This window comes from Quercus robur, chromosome 5 (assembly GCF_932294415.1).
Source record: "Quercus robur chromosome 5, dhQueRobu3.1, whole genome shotgun sequence".
Taxonomy (NCBI): domain Eukaryota; kingdom Viridiplantae; phylum Streptophyta; class Magnoliopsida; order Fagales; family Fagaceae; genus Quercus; species Quercus robur.
The window spans coordinates 70,209,874-70,224,770 of NC_065538.1; the positions used below are offsets into that span (position 1 = coordinate 70,209,874).

The following is a 14,897-nucleotide window of genomic DNA, read 5'->3' on the forward strand; positions in this document are numbered from 1 at the left end:
AAACAAGAACCCAACAACCCACAACCCCATTGCTAGCCACCACCACCATTGGGAAAAATAACATAAAACTTCAACCCACAAACAATAACCCAACCACCCACAACCCACTGCTAGCAACCACCAACACTGACGGGGAAAAAAAAACCATAAAACCTCAAACCTCAAACCACAGCCCGATCCCAACCCAAACCCACGGATCATTGAACCCAAACCAATGACCCATTACTACCACCAGCACCACTAGCAACAAAACGACTCACCACTGCCACCATCACCGACAAAAGATAAAAGACTAAAGAGAAAGTGTAAGAGTGCTAAGAAAGGTGAGAGTGAAGACTAATGGTCTGTTTGGGAGTTTAAAAAAGGAGGGAGAGTAGAGTAAAGGGAGGGAGAGTAATTTAATTACCTTGTTTGGAAGTTTTTTAAGGAAAGAGGGGGAGGATTTGAAGGGATTTCAACTACCTCCAACCCTTCATTTTTAATTCTCCAAATTGGAGAGATTTGGAGGGAGAGTAGAGTAGATAAATTATTGACTAAATGAATTCCCTAATTTACCCTTTCTAAAATAACAAAATTACAAATAGATTATATAAATAATCTTTGTTTGTTTCCTGAGAAAATTTGAGGTGAATGAAAAAAAAATTTGAATCTCATTATTTACCTTTGATACTGACTTTGCAAATAAGGCAACCCAACAAGAAAAATTCAAGCTCGCGATGAAATACAAATTCCATTAGAAATTGAAACCCTAACCACAAAATCAAAACGAAAAATAAAAACAAAACAAAATTTTTTTTTAAAAAGAAGCAAAACGATTCGGATTGAACTTGCAAAACTCCGTTGCAATAGCAAGTGTTGCCGAAATTTTCGAGACCGAAGTAGCACTCACCTTCAGGGAACTGGTCTCCGAGAGCTTACTCGAGCTTTGATCCTGCAACATCCATGAGAGCGCGTTGCTCCAACTTTCTGGTCTCCGTTGACGCAGTGAGTGACAACAACGGTGAGTACTCGCCGTGCTCCAACACGATGGTGGCTCGCTCTGACAGGTTCTCCTTGGGGTTCGCCACTCGCCGTACTCTGACACCATGGTGGTTCGCTCCGACGGGTTCTCCTTGGGGTTCACTTTCGTTGGGAAAACCTCTTTTTTTTTTTTTTTTTTTTTTTTTTTTTTTTTTTTTTAGGTTAAACTCTTTCTTCTTCAACACAACACATGTATATACAATAAAGAAAATTTTATTTTATTTTTATTATAATTTTTTTTTGAGGTAATAAAAATTATTTTATAATAGTTAATAGTAGTTATATATATCTTTCTTTTTGATGGATAGTTTTATACTTTTATCAGTGGTATTTGATGGAATGAAAATGTTGATTAAATAATTATTTTATCAAACAAATTAATCATAGACCAATGTTGTAAGTCCATTTTCAAATAAGGGTAAATTTGTCTATTTAAATCATTTCCTCTCATTTCCATCCTAATTTTTAAAACATTCAAACAAGAGGGAGAGTTAATTACTCCCTTCCCCCTTACTAATTTTAAAAACATCCAAACAAGGTGGATGATAACCATTCCACTCTACTCTCCTCTCCACTACTCTCCTCCCCTCTACTCTCCTCATTTTCTAAACTTCCAAACAGGCCATAAGAGAGAGGCTTGACCAAAGAAAAAAAAGAGAGAAGTAAGAAGAAAGAAAGAAAAAAGAGAAAATATATAATAATGAAAGAACAAAGAGAAACTAAATAAAATTTGTTTTTTATACAACTTTGTTGCTATAGTAAACTATTAAAGATGATAGTTTAATGTAGCAAGTTGTCAAACTTTTTAGCTTGACAACCATTGATAATGCATGTATTTTGGTCATTGAGTGGTAAAAATAGCTTTTCGGAGGCTTTACCTCCTCCACTGTGACTCTAAGGGTCATAGATGGTTGTAGGGGCTGGCTCTAGGCATTAGGCCACTTAGGTCGCCTAGGGCCCCCTTAGTAGTGGAAGGCCCCAAATGTGAGGGTAAAAAATGATTTCTAAGAAGACCCAAAAAATTTTAGAAGAATCACTTTTTCTTTTCTTTTTTTTTTTTTAATAAAAAAGATATATTGGGTCCATTTTGATTGAGCTTATTTTTGCTGAAATTGGAAACTGAAACTGAAAATATTGTAGCAAAATAATTTTTAAATGTGTGAATAGTGCCGTGGGACCCATTTTTAATAAATTTTTTTTTGAAAAGTGGAATTTGTGGGTCCGTGAACAGTGCACAGGTGCATTGTTCACGGTTGACTTGGTCAAATAGTGCGGCTGAAAACTTGCGTTTCTCAGCAGCCTTGCGTTTCCTCCCGTGCACGTGGGTCCCAGCTTCAGCAAAACGCAAACGCAGATTGAAAACTCTGGATTAAGTTGAATCCAAATGCTCACATTACTTTCGCATTTTTCCTCCACATTTAAGAAGACCCTAAATTTAAATAGATAGCTCTTACAAGTAAATGTGTCACCAATCATAAGAAGTAATTCAAACAGGAAAATACTTGAAATATTATAAATTTTACTACATAGCATTTACAAATTGATGTGACTATACTAAATATAATTGATGGACTACAACAATCAAATAAATGCATATTTGAATTCATTTTTGTGATTGATGATATGCCTCATATTGTAAAATTTATAGTATTATTCCCTAGCATTGTTCATTCAAATACTTGTCTATTATTTTCTTGAAGTGTCATCAATCACATTCATTATTATATCAATTTGTAAGGTTTTTTTTTTTTTTTTTTTTTTTTTTTTTTTGGAGTAAAAGTTGTTATACCTTTAGTATTTTCCCAAAACCAATAATAATAATAATAATAATAGTCATTTTAAAAAGTAAGCTTATTTATTTTTTAATAAAAACTTATGATGATATTATTTTAAGTGACAAAAAAAAAAAAAAAAAACCATTTAAAGCTATAGCTTTAAGCCTCGAAATTTATTGGGTCGGCACTGAATGGCTACATACACAAATTTCAAAGAATGGTAGATGGTGCACATTCTTTGGCCAAAAGATATTAGCCACCATGCTCAATAAATTTTAAATGTATGTCACACAATTAGTCAGATGTCAATCAATTTCTTTGCACGTTTGTTGCAGAGGATAGACCTTTACTAATATATATATATATATATATACCATAAAGGGGGAAAGACGCACAGCTGAAGGCGGAAGCACAGTAATAATATAATGGATGTAATGTAAAAGAATATGTTAGAACAATAATAAGGGGGTAGAACCAGCCAAGCAGTAATATAATGAAAGTAATGTAAGGTAATAAGTTAGAACAATAATAAAGGCGGTAGAATCAGCCAAGTAGTATATATAAAAAATAATTCAAAGTAAATGAAAGCAATTTAGAACCGTCTGATATGGCGATAATCCGTCCAAGGTGGCGGTAGCAACAAGTAGTATAATGAACATAAAACTAAAAATACTTATTTATTGAAAGTAGTACAAAACACTTACAGCAGTAGTAGTAGTTAATACAAGATCTCAGAACAGGTTGACAGTTATAAAACTTGAACTAGTCCTAGTTACAAGGTTTGTAGTGAACAATTTGTAGTGAACAAGGTAGTAGTAGAAACAAGGAATTCTCTTTCTAAGAAGGCTTCCTAAGAGAAGGAGTTCTAAGGAAAGAAAATCTTGAAGTAAAACTTAAGTAAAACTTGTTCTAAACATAAGGGACAACCCCCCTTAAATAGGCAAAATTCGGAATGAATAGTGTCATGAATAGTAACGGATGAATAGTGATTGAATAGTAAATTTTCTTTTTTGTCTCCATATTTTGGGGAACCTTCCGTAGAGCTGGAATGTCTGAAAATCTGAGAACCTAGGCCAAATAATAGGTGTCTTTAGATTCTAGACCACCTTTTTAGGCCATATTATTGGTGCCCAAAAGAACCAATCACAAGAAACTTTGTCATCCTGTGCCAATTGAGAGTAATTATTAGGAATTTTCAGAAGTATCATATTGGTGGGAAACAAGCTTTTAGCAGTAGTAAACATTGGAGTTTTTTGGCCATTGTGCAGGCTAGACAAATAGGAGAATCAAAATCTTCCGCTAAATACGGAGTATCTTGAAACAGTTCCGCTTTTTCAGCAACATATTCTTCAAAGCCATTGAAGTATTTTGGCTTTTGTGCAAGCCAAACAAATAAGTAGCAACAGTCTCAAACAGTAGAAATCTCAAGAATGAACTCACTAATCAGTGGAAGGAGTATCGGATGGATAACCATCAAAAGGATCAAAAGGGCTTTGTGGAGAATCACATTCATGCTCATGGTAAATAGCATACTGATTACAGAATCCACAATATAAAATTGGCTCAAACATTGGAGTTTTCCCTAGGATGAGAAGACTTCTTGGATTACAATGATCAACAATTCGCAAATGAGCAATGGCATCAGAATATGGTCTGGGACCAAAGATAGAAATCCTGTCTGTACTTCCCATGAAATGATAATTTTTCCATAAATTCTTAGCAACATTAATAATTTGGTTATTAAAATAATTTCTCCAACATTCTGCAAGAGCAAAAGGATCATCAAAGGACAATTGAGAATTTCCTTCAAACCATGGCCCTTGGTGAGTATGACCATTAATGAGAATGAGATGCTTTGAGGGCTGGACATTCATCCAATTATCTCTTTTCCATTTTGGCAACGTACTCCAGCATCTGATGGAAACAAAAGGACTATTAAATCCTTTAATAGCATCCTGAATAATTTGTGGGAGTTGGCTGGCTTGATAATGGCTTGTTAATTTTATGAACCTGATAAAGCCATATTCAAACATTTGGGAAAGCTAGTTAGGGTCCCTGTCATCATCATTATTTACATTTGAAAAAAATGAGTATTTTCCTTTTGAAAAAGCTCAAGACTTTTTTGGGAAAGACTTTTTTTTTTTTTTTTTTTTTGAGAAGCTGGGAAAGACTTATTTTAAGGAAGAATGTTATAAACTTTTTGATGTGTATGAAATATATACAATAAAGTACTCACCTATTTACATATTTAGCCTTACTTTTATGTTATTTTGTGACTGATTATATAATATCTTTGTGTTGTAGGTAACAAGGGCTTTACATGCAAAGTGGGGCTAGGCCAATTGATTCAAGCCAACTTACATCTAGCCAGGCATGAATTCAAGAAAAGACTAACCCAATTAAATTTAAGTCCAATTGGAGTAAAGAATCAAAGGAAATTTGCACCAAATCCAAGTCCAATTCGAATTAGGATTCCAGACTGCACATCAGTTAGTATGTTTGGCATAACTTTCGTCTTAGATGTCCAATCAAGATGATTCAAGTTGGGCTGAAAAGTTAACTTAAAGGGCTACAACTTTGTAGTTTAGCAAAAGTCCGAATTCTGACGTTAAATGGGCCAAAATAATCGGTTATGTGAAGCCTAAAAATCTGGGATTTTCTCCAAACGAGAATTCAACTTGTAATAGGAGTCCTTGACCTATTTAAAGGCTCTTTAGGGAAAAATTCAGGTAGGCGGAGGCTAGTGCTAGGGCTGAGGGCTGAATGTATAGAGAGTGCGACTACTTCTTTGGTTTTCTTCGGTGACAGTTAGTTTTATTTTATTTGTCTAGTTTAATGTTTAGTATTTTATTTTTGTGTTTTCTTTCAATTATTATGAGTAGCTAAATTTATAATTAGGATTGAGGATGAAACCTTGTTAAGGATTATCAATAATATTTATGTGATTTGATTTTTCCCACAATAGTTGTTCTTTAATGATTTAAATTGTTCTTACTTCATATCAATTGACTAAGATGAGGTTCTAGATATGAGTTCAATCATGTTTTTCTCATGATTTAGGATTTGTCTTAATTAATTGAATACTTGGTTTATTAATTCTTGATTATAAAATTGGATATCACTTGTGATTTGTCTGTCAATGGATACAATTTATGATTTAATTTTTAGAATTGGATATATATTATGATTTGTTTGGCTACGGATACAATTAATGATTTGGTTTTATACTTAAGAAGCGAAGAAGAACATGCTTTAGATTTTTAAACATAAGTTTTAATGATGATATTTTCCATGATAGCAAGATTGATTTCTAGATTATCATGTAGTGAGTTGGGAAAAATTAATGATTATAAATATATGCTGATATCACTTACAAGGCGGATTCCAAAACCTTAATTCCTTTCCCTTGATTGTTTACATATTTTCATTGCTTTATATCTTTTGCTTAGTTTAACTATTCGCTGAATTTTATTATTTGCTTAGTTTATTTTATTGCAACCAACCAATTTTTATTTAAACTAGATTAGGATTAATTTGATTAAGGTTTAATTAATTTTCTTACGTTCATACAAGTCCCTGTGGGTTCGACCTCATTCTTGTCCAACTATACTTTGGTATGGTTCGTACACTTATGAGTACTTTAAAATTTCACAACACGTTTGGGAAAAGGGTTTTGAAAAAGGTTTTACTCTTGACTTTCTAAGAAAAGGCCTTTTTTTTTTTAATGGGAAAAATATAAGGAAAGAGCAATCTTATTTTAAGGAAAAGGGATTTTTATGCACCTAAGAAAACCATATTCAAGATTAAAATCAATGTTATCACCGCACTCCCTTGGTGCGATGGTCACTCCACAAGCACTTAGATTAGACTTGAGTAGAATTCTATCTTGTAAAAAAAAAAAAAAAAAAAAATTTAAAATCAATGTTATTTAAGGATAGAGTTTTATATAAAAAAATAATTTCCAGGATTTGTGTGTGTGTGTGTGTGTGTGTGTGTAAATAAGAGAGTTTAAAAAGTGAAAATCCAGGGTTTTTGGTTAAGGCTTTAAAGAAATGTTAAAACTTTATACCTTTTAGCAAAAATGGTTTTGAAAATGATATCTATTGAATATTTAAAAATGCCCCATCAGAAGACTTTTTATTTAAAGCTAGGCTCGAAAAGTTTTCATTTTATTTTGTTTGAGAAACCCATTTTTGAAAAATGATGGCATTTGGAGCCTTTTTGCAAAACTATCTTCTTAACAATGCATTTTTAAGAAGGTTTACTCAAATCAAGCTTCTCATTGTATGGTGGCTTAGGTTTCGTGGTGCCAGTTAGAAAGCTAGTACCTTTGAACCTTTGCACCCATGAGAAGATAGCGGAGGGAATAAATTGGGCTTAATGTAAGGCATAAATTCAAGATTTAAAGCTATAAAGGAATGTAAGAAGAACAATCATCCCAAGAGTGGTAGAGTCAGGAAATTTTCTCAGGGGGGCCAGTGAATACATTTTTGTGTAATTTTAGATTTATTACCAAATGTAAAAGAAGATTAATGGAAAATTTCCAAACTCCATTTCAAAACTAAGGGGGCCATGGCCCCCCTTGGCACTCCCAAGCTCTGCCTATGATCCCAACAAACATCAGCAATACTAGAAGGGAGATTGAACTTATTACAAGAAAAATGGCTTTTAAGATTACTGCCCAACTTAGCAGTAGCATGGATTGCAGTACTACAAACTCTACTAGTCCAGCAGAAATTGCAACTAAAAAAAGTCTTACTAATTTCTCAGTCCTCGTTTGGGAGGAGAGAAAGGAATGGGATGAAAATGAATAATTTTAGAATATTTTTCCATTCCCTTGTTTGAGAGTTTGAATGGAGGGAATGAAAGTCAATTCCATTTTTTGAGAATTTAAGTAGGAGAGAATGGAATGGGTAGGGGAATACTTATTCTTCTCTATTACCTCAAAACCTCAAATTTTCATTTCCTTTAAAATTGGGAGAAATTAAAGGGAATAGAATTAGATTTAATTATTTTTTTATTAAAACTCCTAAAATACCCCTATATATTTAGCATTTTATTTTAAAATAGGGGTCTAAAAATAATATTATCATAAAATGATTTCATTCATTTCCCTCTATATAACACCCAAACAAGATTACTTATCTTTCATTCATTTATTTTAAAATATCCAAACAAAGTTACATAATTCCATTCCATTTCATTCATTTCTTTTCCATTTTTTTTTTCCTTTGCTTAAATATATTTCAATTCATTCTTTTATGATCATTCCATTACATTTCTTTATGAACTCCCAAAAAAAGCGTAAGTGAATGTACATGACAATGACACATTTCATCTTTATATCGTTGACCAAATTTGTAGGCAAACTTTTTCTATTTTAAAATGAATTAGATTTAACTATGTCATCAGCAATCTAAAAATATCCTAAATAGATGACAGTCGATCTTTATTTTGATAAATTGATAGATGGAAGATAAAATCTTAGTTGGACCATCCTTAATAAGTCTAGACCAATAGTATAAATACTATCACAGAGAGACAAAAACAGAGCACTCACATTCAAAACAAAAGTGATCTAATTTCAGTCAGACAATAACAGTCGTCGCATTCCAAGTTAGCCATGTCAAGCACAGCCGGTCAGGTCATTAAGTGCAAAGGTGAACCACCACACTCTTCTTTTCTCAATATGACCATGTTTTTATTGTTGTTTTCTTCTCTGTTTCTGTTTATAATTATTTTTTTTTCGTTTTGATTGATCTTATGCAGCTATTTAAGTCGGACTATATGTATAAATTGATCACCTTTTAGTTTTGTTGTTTAGAGAATAGAGACATGCATGCTTCGGTGTTTGCATTTTCGTGAGTTGACATCTTCATGGCTTATTATTCTGTGTCAGATTTGTAGGAACAGTTTATTTAACTAAAGTTGAAAACTTTTTGTTGAAAATACCTTAGATAAAGTTAAAAGGAGTTGAAATAATATAGTAAGGCTCATAAATATTACTAAAAAGTACAATGAGACTCATAAATAGTAGTAAAAATAAGTTGAATAGTAAAAAAAACTGGTTTTTTAATTTGTGCCAAATGCACACTCAATATATTTAAATTCTCTTTTTATTAAAATTTATTTAATTTAATAAACAAACTAAAAAAAAAAAAAAAAAAACACACGTGCACACAAACATAAGCAAATACACGAAGTTTTATTATTATTTTGAACGAATTTTCATATTTTAAAATCATTACATGATAGTTCACTATTAGTTGTTATTATTTATTGTAAATGTTAGTAGGTATGACCATTTTATTTTGTTTTAAATTTGTATAACATTCCATTTTTAAAAAAATTTAGTATAACATTTTTATTTTTACGTAATTGTCATTATCTATTTTTCATTGTTTTTTATAAAATATTTTAAACTAAATGATGAACTTAACCCACTAGTATTGTAATTATTGACCCACATAGTTACACTCATTCATACATAAGTAATACACTAAGTGTTTACTTAACCAATCATATGCTTGAACAATCACTAACTTTACTTTTTTTTCTTTTCTTGAAACACTAACTTTATTACAAAAAGTTATTATAACATGATAATAATACACATGTACATGTAATAAACCCCTTGCATTTATTAATTATTAAATTATATAAAATTATATTATATTTATATTATACATGCACACCTTCACACACACTAAATTTCATACAAATAACATTATAACAAATTAAAAAGTAAAAAATAACGAATATAATCTGTATCAAAGACACTTACACACATATAATATAAATAAAGAGAGAGATACTCACAACTCACAAATACCCACTTTTTACTCTTAAAGTTGGAGATACTAAAATAGTCAGACAGAGAAAAGAGATGAGATTTATGAGAATTAGATCAGAGATCAGATCAGAAACGGAGTGTCATAGAGATATGTGATTTGTATTGTTGTTTGGTTTTGAGATGGGTTGATCTATGATTAGGATGTGCAAAAATATTTTAAAGGATAAATTAAACTAGTAGAATAATATATAAATATATATATATATATAAAACCTTGGCTATATATATAATTTCTTTTCCAAGGCAGAGGGTTTAAATGAACCTTGAAACAAAATGGGGAGATTAACTTTACTTTTTTTTTTGATAATTTGATAGTTGGGGATGGAGAGATTTATAGACTTGATGTTTTCATTTAGAAATACTTAGAGATGCTAATTAGTTGAGCTACAAGGATATTGGCAAATGTCATAGATTGATGCCCCTTCCATCATTCTTGAAATTTAATTTAATTTTTTTTTGATAATTTGATAGTTATAACAGGAAAGATCCATTTGAATTATGGATGTCTTTATTGGAAACACTATGAAGTTGTAACCAGTTGAAACTTTAATGTTGTATTGGAATTAATTAGTGGACTAAATTGGATATGTGTTTTAATGTAAGCCGCGGTGGCATGGGAGGCTGGAAAACCATTAGTGATTGAAGAAGTGGAGGTGGCACCACCTCAGGAAAATGAAGTCCGCTTACAGATTCTCTTCACTGCACTTTGCCACTCTGATGTTTACTTTTGGGAAGCCAAGGTAACGCATTTCAGATGATATTTTTTTGATATTAACAATTCCCTATAAAATTTCACATCAGTTTTCAGATATAGTTGGTAATAAATGCCTACTAACTAAAATATATAAATAACAAATACGAAATTCCATGTGGGAAAAAAAAAAAAACGGAGTATTTACCAAGTTAATATTTAGGGCAATACATTGAATAAATTATCATACTTTCAGTCCATTAATAACTAAGAATAGAATCATTTGCAAGTGTTTTGTAAAAGAACATATTACAATTTTCAGACAATAATCGTTATAAAAGGGACACGTTTTTTCTCCAAACTAGCCCTCTAAACTTGTCCTATATCTTTTTATTGAATGCGAATTTTGAAAATCTAATTGTTGAATTATATATTTTTTATGTTCTTAACATGCATATCATATTTCATTTAAATCGGATGTTATTTACTATTCAATAAAAAAAAAACTTATTTTTTGTATATAATTTTTACCACAAAAAACTTGAAATTTAAACATGTCATTGATGACATAGTTATTGATATTTAATCTTCTTGAAATTTTGCAAGTATGAAGAATATAATAAGAACATGCAATCCAATGGTTAAATTTTCAAAATTCACATCCAATAAAAAGATATAGGAAAAGTTTGAAGAGTTTCTTTTTTCAAACTAGTTTGCCAAAGATATAGGAAGAGTTTCACGAGAAATTTCATATGGATTAGTTGCCAAAGTTCTTCTTTCTCCTTTTATTGTCTTTTTATAGTTAATATCATCTCTCTTTTGGTAGAAAAAATTTGAAAATTATATTTGTGGTAATTAATAGGTGTTTATTATAACCGTATATATTGTCCTAGGAATGGAGAGGCACAAAGATTTTGACGAGGTTTTTAAAGATTTTATCAAAGATTTTAACCCCAAAAAAAAAAAAAAAAAAAAAGATTTTATCAAAGATCAAATTTTTAACGGAACAGTAACCATTTTTCATAACAAGGGGGAGAAAAAGGGGTGTAACTTTTTCCTCTTCTTCTCTATTGATTCTATACTTCTCCAAATACAAGAAGAGAAAAAGGGTGATAACTTTTTCTTTTTTGTCTCATTGATCTAGACTTCTATAAATACAAGAATATCTCTTCAAATATAAATGATAACCTTACACTTGTCTAACTTGCACCCAATTAGATAACATGCATGAAATTGTCCAAATTAAAAAGACATAAGTTTAAAATACAAAGGCAATTACAATAAGCATTAATTTTTAGCATGCATTTGTATGTGGATATATGGGGTTGTAATTTTATAGGGAATTTCTTCAGAATTTTTTTTATAGGGAATTTTTGTAGAATTTAACATATAATTTTTTTACATTTCTGATTAATATTTTAATAAGAAAGGTCCATTATTTTTTTTTATAATTTTTTTGGGAGAGAAGGGGGCACATCGATATAATAAGAGCAATAGACTCAGTAGAATAAAATTTTTTATTGGGTGTCAAGTTTTGGAACTTTAGGTTTTTTTTAATTTAATTTAATTATTATTTTTAGGCTTGGCAAGGCAAGTACATATTCTTAAGAAATTCCATACTATACGAATGAAATTTTAATATATTGAATTATTGCAAAATAGTAAATGCTGTTATATTTGTAATTAATCATTCATTAATTTTGTTGGTTCCATTTCTGAAATCAAATTTGGTATTAAGGTGCGGGGAAAAATGCTTGAAGTTAGCCACACTATTTCCATGCAATTTATAAACAAGATTTGATGAATGTATTTACAGATTGATTGGTAAAATTTGAGCATGCTCAAATTAGACTGGTGGGGTTGAGGCTGTATTCATTTTGTAGTTGAAACTAAAATGTCCCTTTATATTGCAGGGGCAGAAGCCGCTGTTTCCTCGCATATTTGGTCATGAAGCTGGAGGGTATGTATAACTTTTAAGTTTTTAGATCCTCTCTCTTCAGACCACAATTGAAAATCCTAATAGGTTTAGTAAATAGTTTTTTAATGGCGTGAACAAGTACTAATTGATTGTATTGTTGTTGCTCAGAATTGTGGAGAGTGTAGGTGAGGGTGTGACTGAGCTCAAACCAGGAGACCATGTTCTCCCTATCTTCACAGGAGAATGTAAGGAATGCCGCCACTGTAAGTCAGCGGAGAGCAACTTGTGTGAAACTCTTCGGTTCGATAATGACAGAGGTCATATGCTCGCTGATGGCAAGACAAGATTCTCCAAAAATGGACAGCCCATTTACCACTTTCTTGGCACCTCCACATTTAGCGAATACACTGTTTCTCATGCTGGCTGCGTTGCCAAGATCAACCCTGAAGCCCCACTTGACAAAGTTTGTGTGCTTAGTTGTGGAGTATCCACAGGTCTGGAGGAGTTCTTGATTTGAAGAATAGTAACTATATCAGTGATAATATTCCTACTATTTTTTTATTATTTTCCATTGGTCTATTTGTTTTTGTGCTTGTAGGCATGGGTGCCACTTTGAATGTTGCAAAACCCCAAAAGGGTCAAACTGTAGCCGTCTTTGGATTGGGTGCTGTTGGCCTTGCTGTGAGTTTTCTTTGTTGCTGTGTTCTATAGTTTCTGGCAACTGCAAAAGGATTAGAAAGAATTTCTAAGTCTCTAATCTTGTACTGATATTTAGGCTTGTGAAGGCGCAAGGATAGCTGGGGCTTCAAGAATCATTGGTGTTGATCTGAACCCTGCTCGTTTCGATAGGGGTGAGTCATTAATGGTATACATAAATATATGTTCCTATTTACATGTTGGCGATGGTTTTGATTCTTAATCTCTTTGGCAGCCAAAAATTTTGGTGTTACTGAGTTTGTGAATCCAAAAGATCATGACAAGCCAGTTCAACAGGTTAGTTTGGACGCCATGACTTGCTATTTCGTGATTAATCAGTTGGCATGACTAGCATGAATTTTGGGATTTCTTTTCTACTACTTATTTTATGTTTTTGAAAATACCAGGCAAAAAGCCTGTTTTGGTGTATAAAATGTTTGCACTGCTCTCCCTGTTGAAACTAATCCGAGTTATGCCTACTCAATTATAGGTGATTGCTGAGATGACTGATGGAGGAGTAGATCGGGCTGTTGAATGTACTGGAAGCTACCAGGCCATGATCTCAGCATTTGAATGTGTTCATGATGTAATCATTTAACAAATTTATAACCATTTTCTCTTATTAGAGAATGCTTCCAAATCTCCCATTACGTTTCCATCGACACTAAAATTTTATTCTTCTCAGGGTTGGGGTCTTGCAGTACTTGTTGGAGTGCCAAGTAAAGATGACGCATTCAAGACTCATCCTATGAATTTTTTGAATGAGAGGACAGTTAAGGGTACCATTTTTGGCAATTACAGGCCTCGCACTGATATTCCTGCTCGGGTGGAAAAGTACATGAACAAGGTAAGCTTATATTTTCAGTTCATGAACCATTTCATTGTTCTTTCTTGTACACGTATTTTTTTTTATAAGCAACTGAAAATGGAATAAGCGGATTGCAACTTTCTTAGATTATTATGAAATTTATAGACATACTTTGAGTAAGTGTTAATGTTTTATTATTATGGGTAATAGCTTGTGATTGTTACTTTTATGTAACGACCAGGCCTAATTCTTTGTTTTTATATGCTTATATAATGATACCGTGAATTGATTTTGCAGGAATTGGAACTGGATAAATTTATCACTCACTCAGTCCCTTTCTCGGAGATCAACAAAGCGTTTGATTACATGTTAAAAGGGGAGTCTCTCCGATGTGTTATCCGCATGGGAGCTTAAAACATTACCGATATGGTGTGGGAGAATAAGCAATGTATGAGTTTATGTCACTTGTTTGTGATATTTTAATATATACACCTTATTTTGCAACTCACATTTAATAACCTCATTCAAGGGCAAAACGATCATTTCACGTCCTAAGGGAAACACCGTAATTTTGACCTTTGATCTCAAATTGCATCATGTAAAATAAATCTTGAAAGCCTAAAAATCAAAATGACTAGTCAAGAGCCTCAAACAGACCATCGGATTAAAAAATATCACGAAATTGAGTTTTAACGGTTAATATGCAACTACACGAATTAAGTCCAACCATGTGTGATAATGAATAATTGGTTTTAATTGGTCCAATTTAGGTCCAATTCAAATTTAGGACATGTCGTAACGCTATTAGTTGAGACCATGATTTATTGTAGGATTGCATGCATAGAATTTAATTTGGTGGAACCGTTATTATGAAATTCCTAAATGGACATAATTAATGGTTGATTGATTGAATTTAATGATAACTAGTCGCTAACCCATGCGATGCACGGGAAAACTATTGGAAAATAAATTTAATCCATCTTTTTGTTCTATTAAATTTAATCTTTATTTTATTCTTTTAAAATAAGAGTTTATGTCTAATGATTAAAAGCAATCATCATATAACGGACGCTATAGATTAACATTTTATTAAAACTATAAAAAGAATAGGGCATAACATCATTTTGAAAAGTAAA

At 31.8% G+C, this 14,897-nt stretch overlaps 2 protein-coding genes across 2 annotated transcripts; both read left to right on the forward strand.

Annotated features, from left to right (window-relative positions):
* The first annotated feature begins 11,234 nt into the window (after window positions 1-11,234).
* Window positions 11,235-12,774, forward strand: LOC126728632 (alcohol dehydrogenase 1-like). Its single transcript, XM_050434427.1, has 3 exons — window positions 11,235-11,261; window positions 12,253-12,299; window positions 12,426-12,774. Exons 1-3 carry the CDS (start codon window positions 11,235-11,237, stop codon window positions 12,772-12,774), a joined length of 423 nt encoding a protein of 140 aa, XP_050290384.1.
* A 345-nt stretch (window positions 12,775-13,119) lies between these two features.
* Window positions 13,120-14,185, forward strand: LOC126728633 (alcohol dehydrogenase class-P-like). Its single transcript, XM_050434428.1, has 5 exons — window positions 13,120-13,138; window positions 13,189-13,250; window positions 13,444-13,539; window positions 13,639-13,800; window positions 14,059-14,185. The coding sequence occupies exons 1-5, from the start codon at window positions 13,120-13,122 to the stop codon at window positions 14,173-14,175; spliced, it is 456 nt and encodes a 151-aa protein (XP_050290385.1). The 3' UTR covers window positions 14,176-14,185.
* The last annotated feature ends 712 nt before the right edge of the window (window positions 14,186-14,897 follow it).

Bases quoted from the DNA above. Each gene is read 5' to 3' on its own strand.
- LOC126728632 (XM_050434427.1), top strand. From the start codon at position 11,235: ATGGAGAGGCACAAAGATTTTGACGAG. The intron at 11,262-12,252 runs GTTTTTAAAGAT...TTTATATTGCAG, and splicing joins GGCACAAAGATTTTGACGAG to GGGCAGAAGCCGCTGTTTCC. The intron at 12,300-12,425 runs GTATGTATAACT...GTTGTTGCTCAG, and splicing joins TTTGGTCATGAAGCTGGAGG to AATTGTGGAGAGTGTAGGTG.
- LOC126728633 (XM_050434428.1), top strand. The intron at 13,540-13,638 runs GTAATCATTTAA...TATTCTTCTCAG, and splicing joins CATTTGAATGTGTTCATGAT to GGTTGGGGTCTTGCAGTACT. The intron at 13,801-14,058 runs GTAAGCTTATAT...TTGATTTTGCAG, and splicing joins TGGAAAAGTACATGAACAAG to GAATTGGAACTGGATAAATT.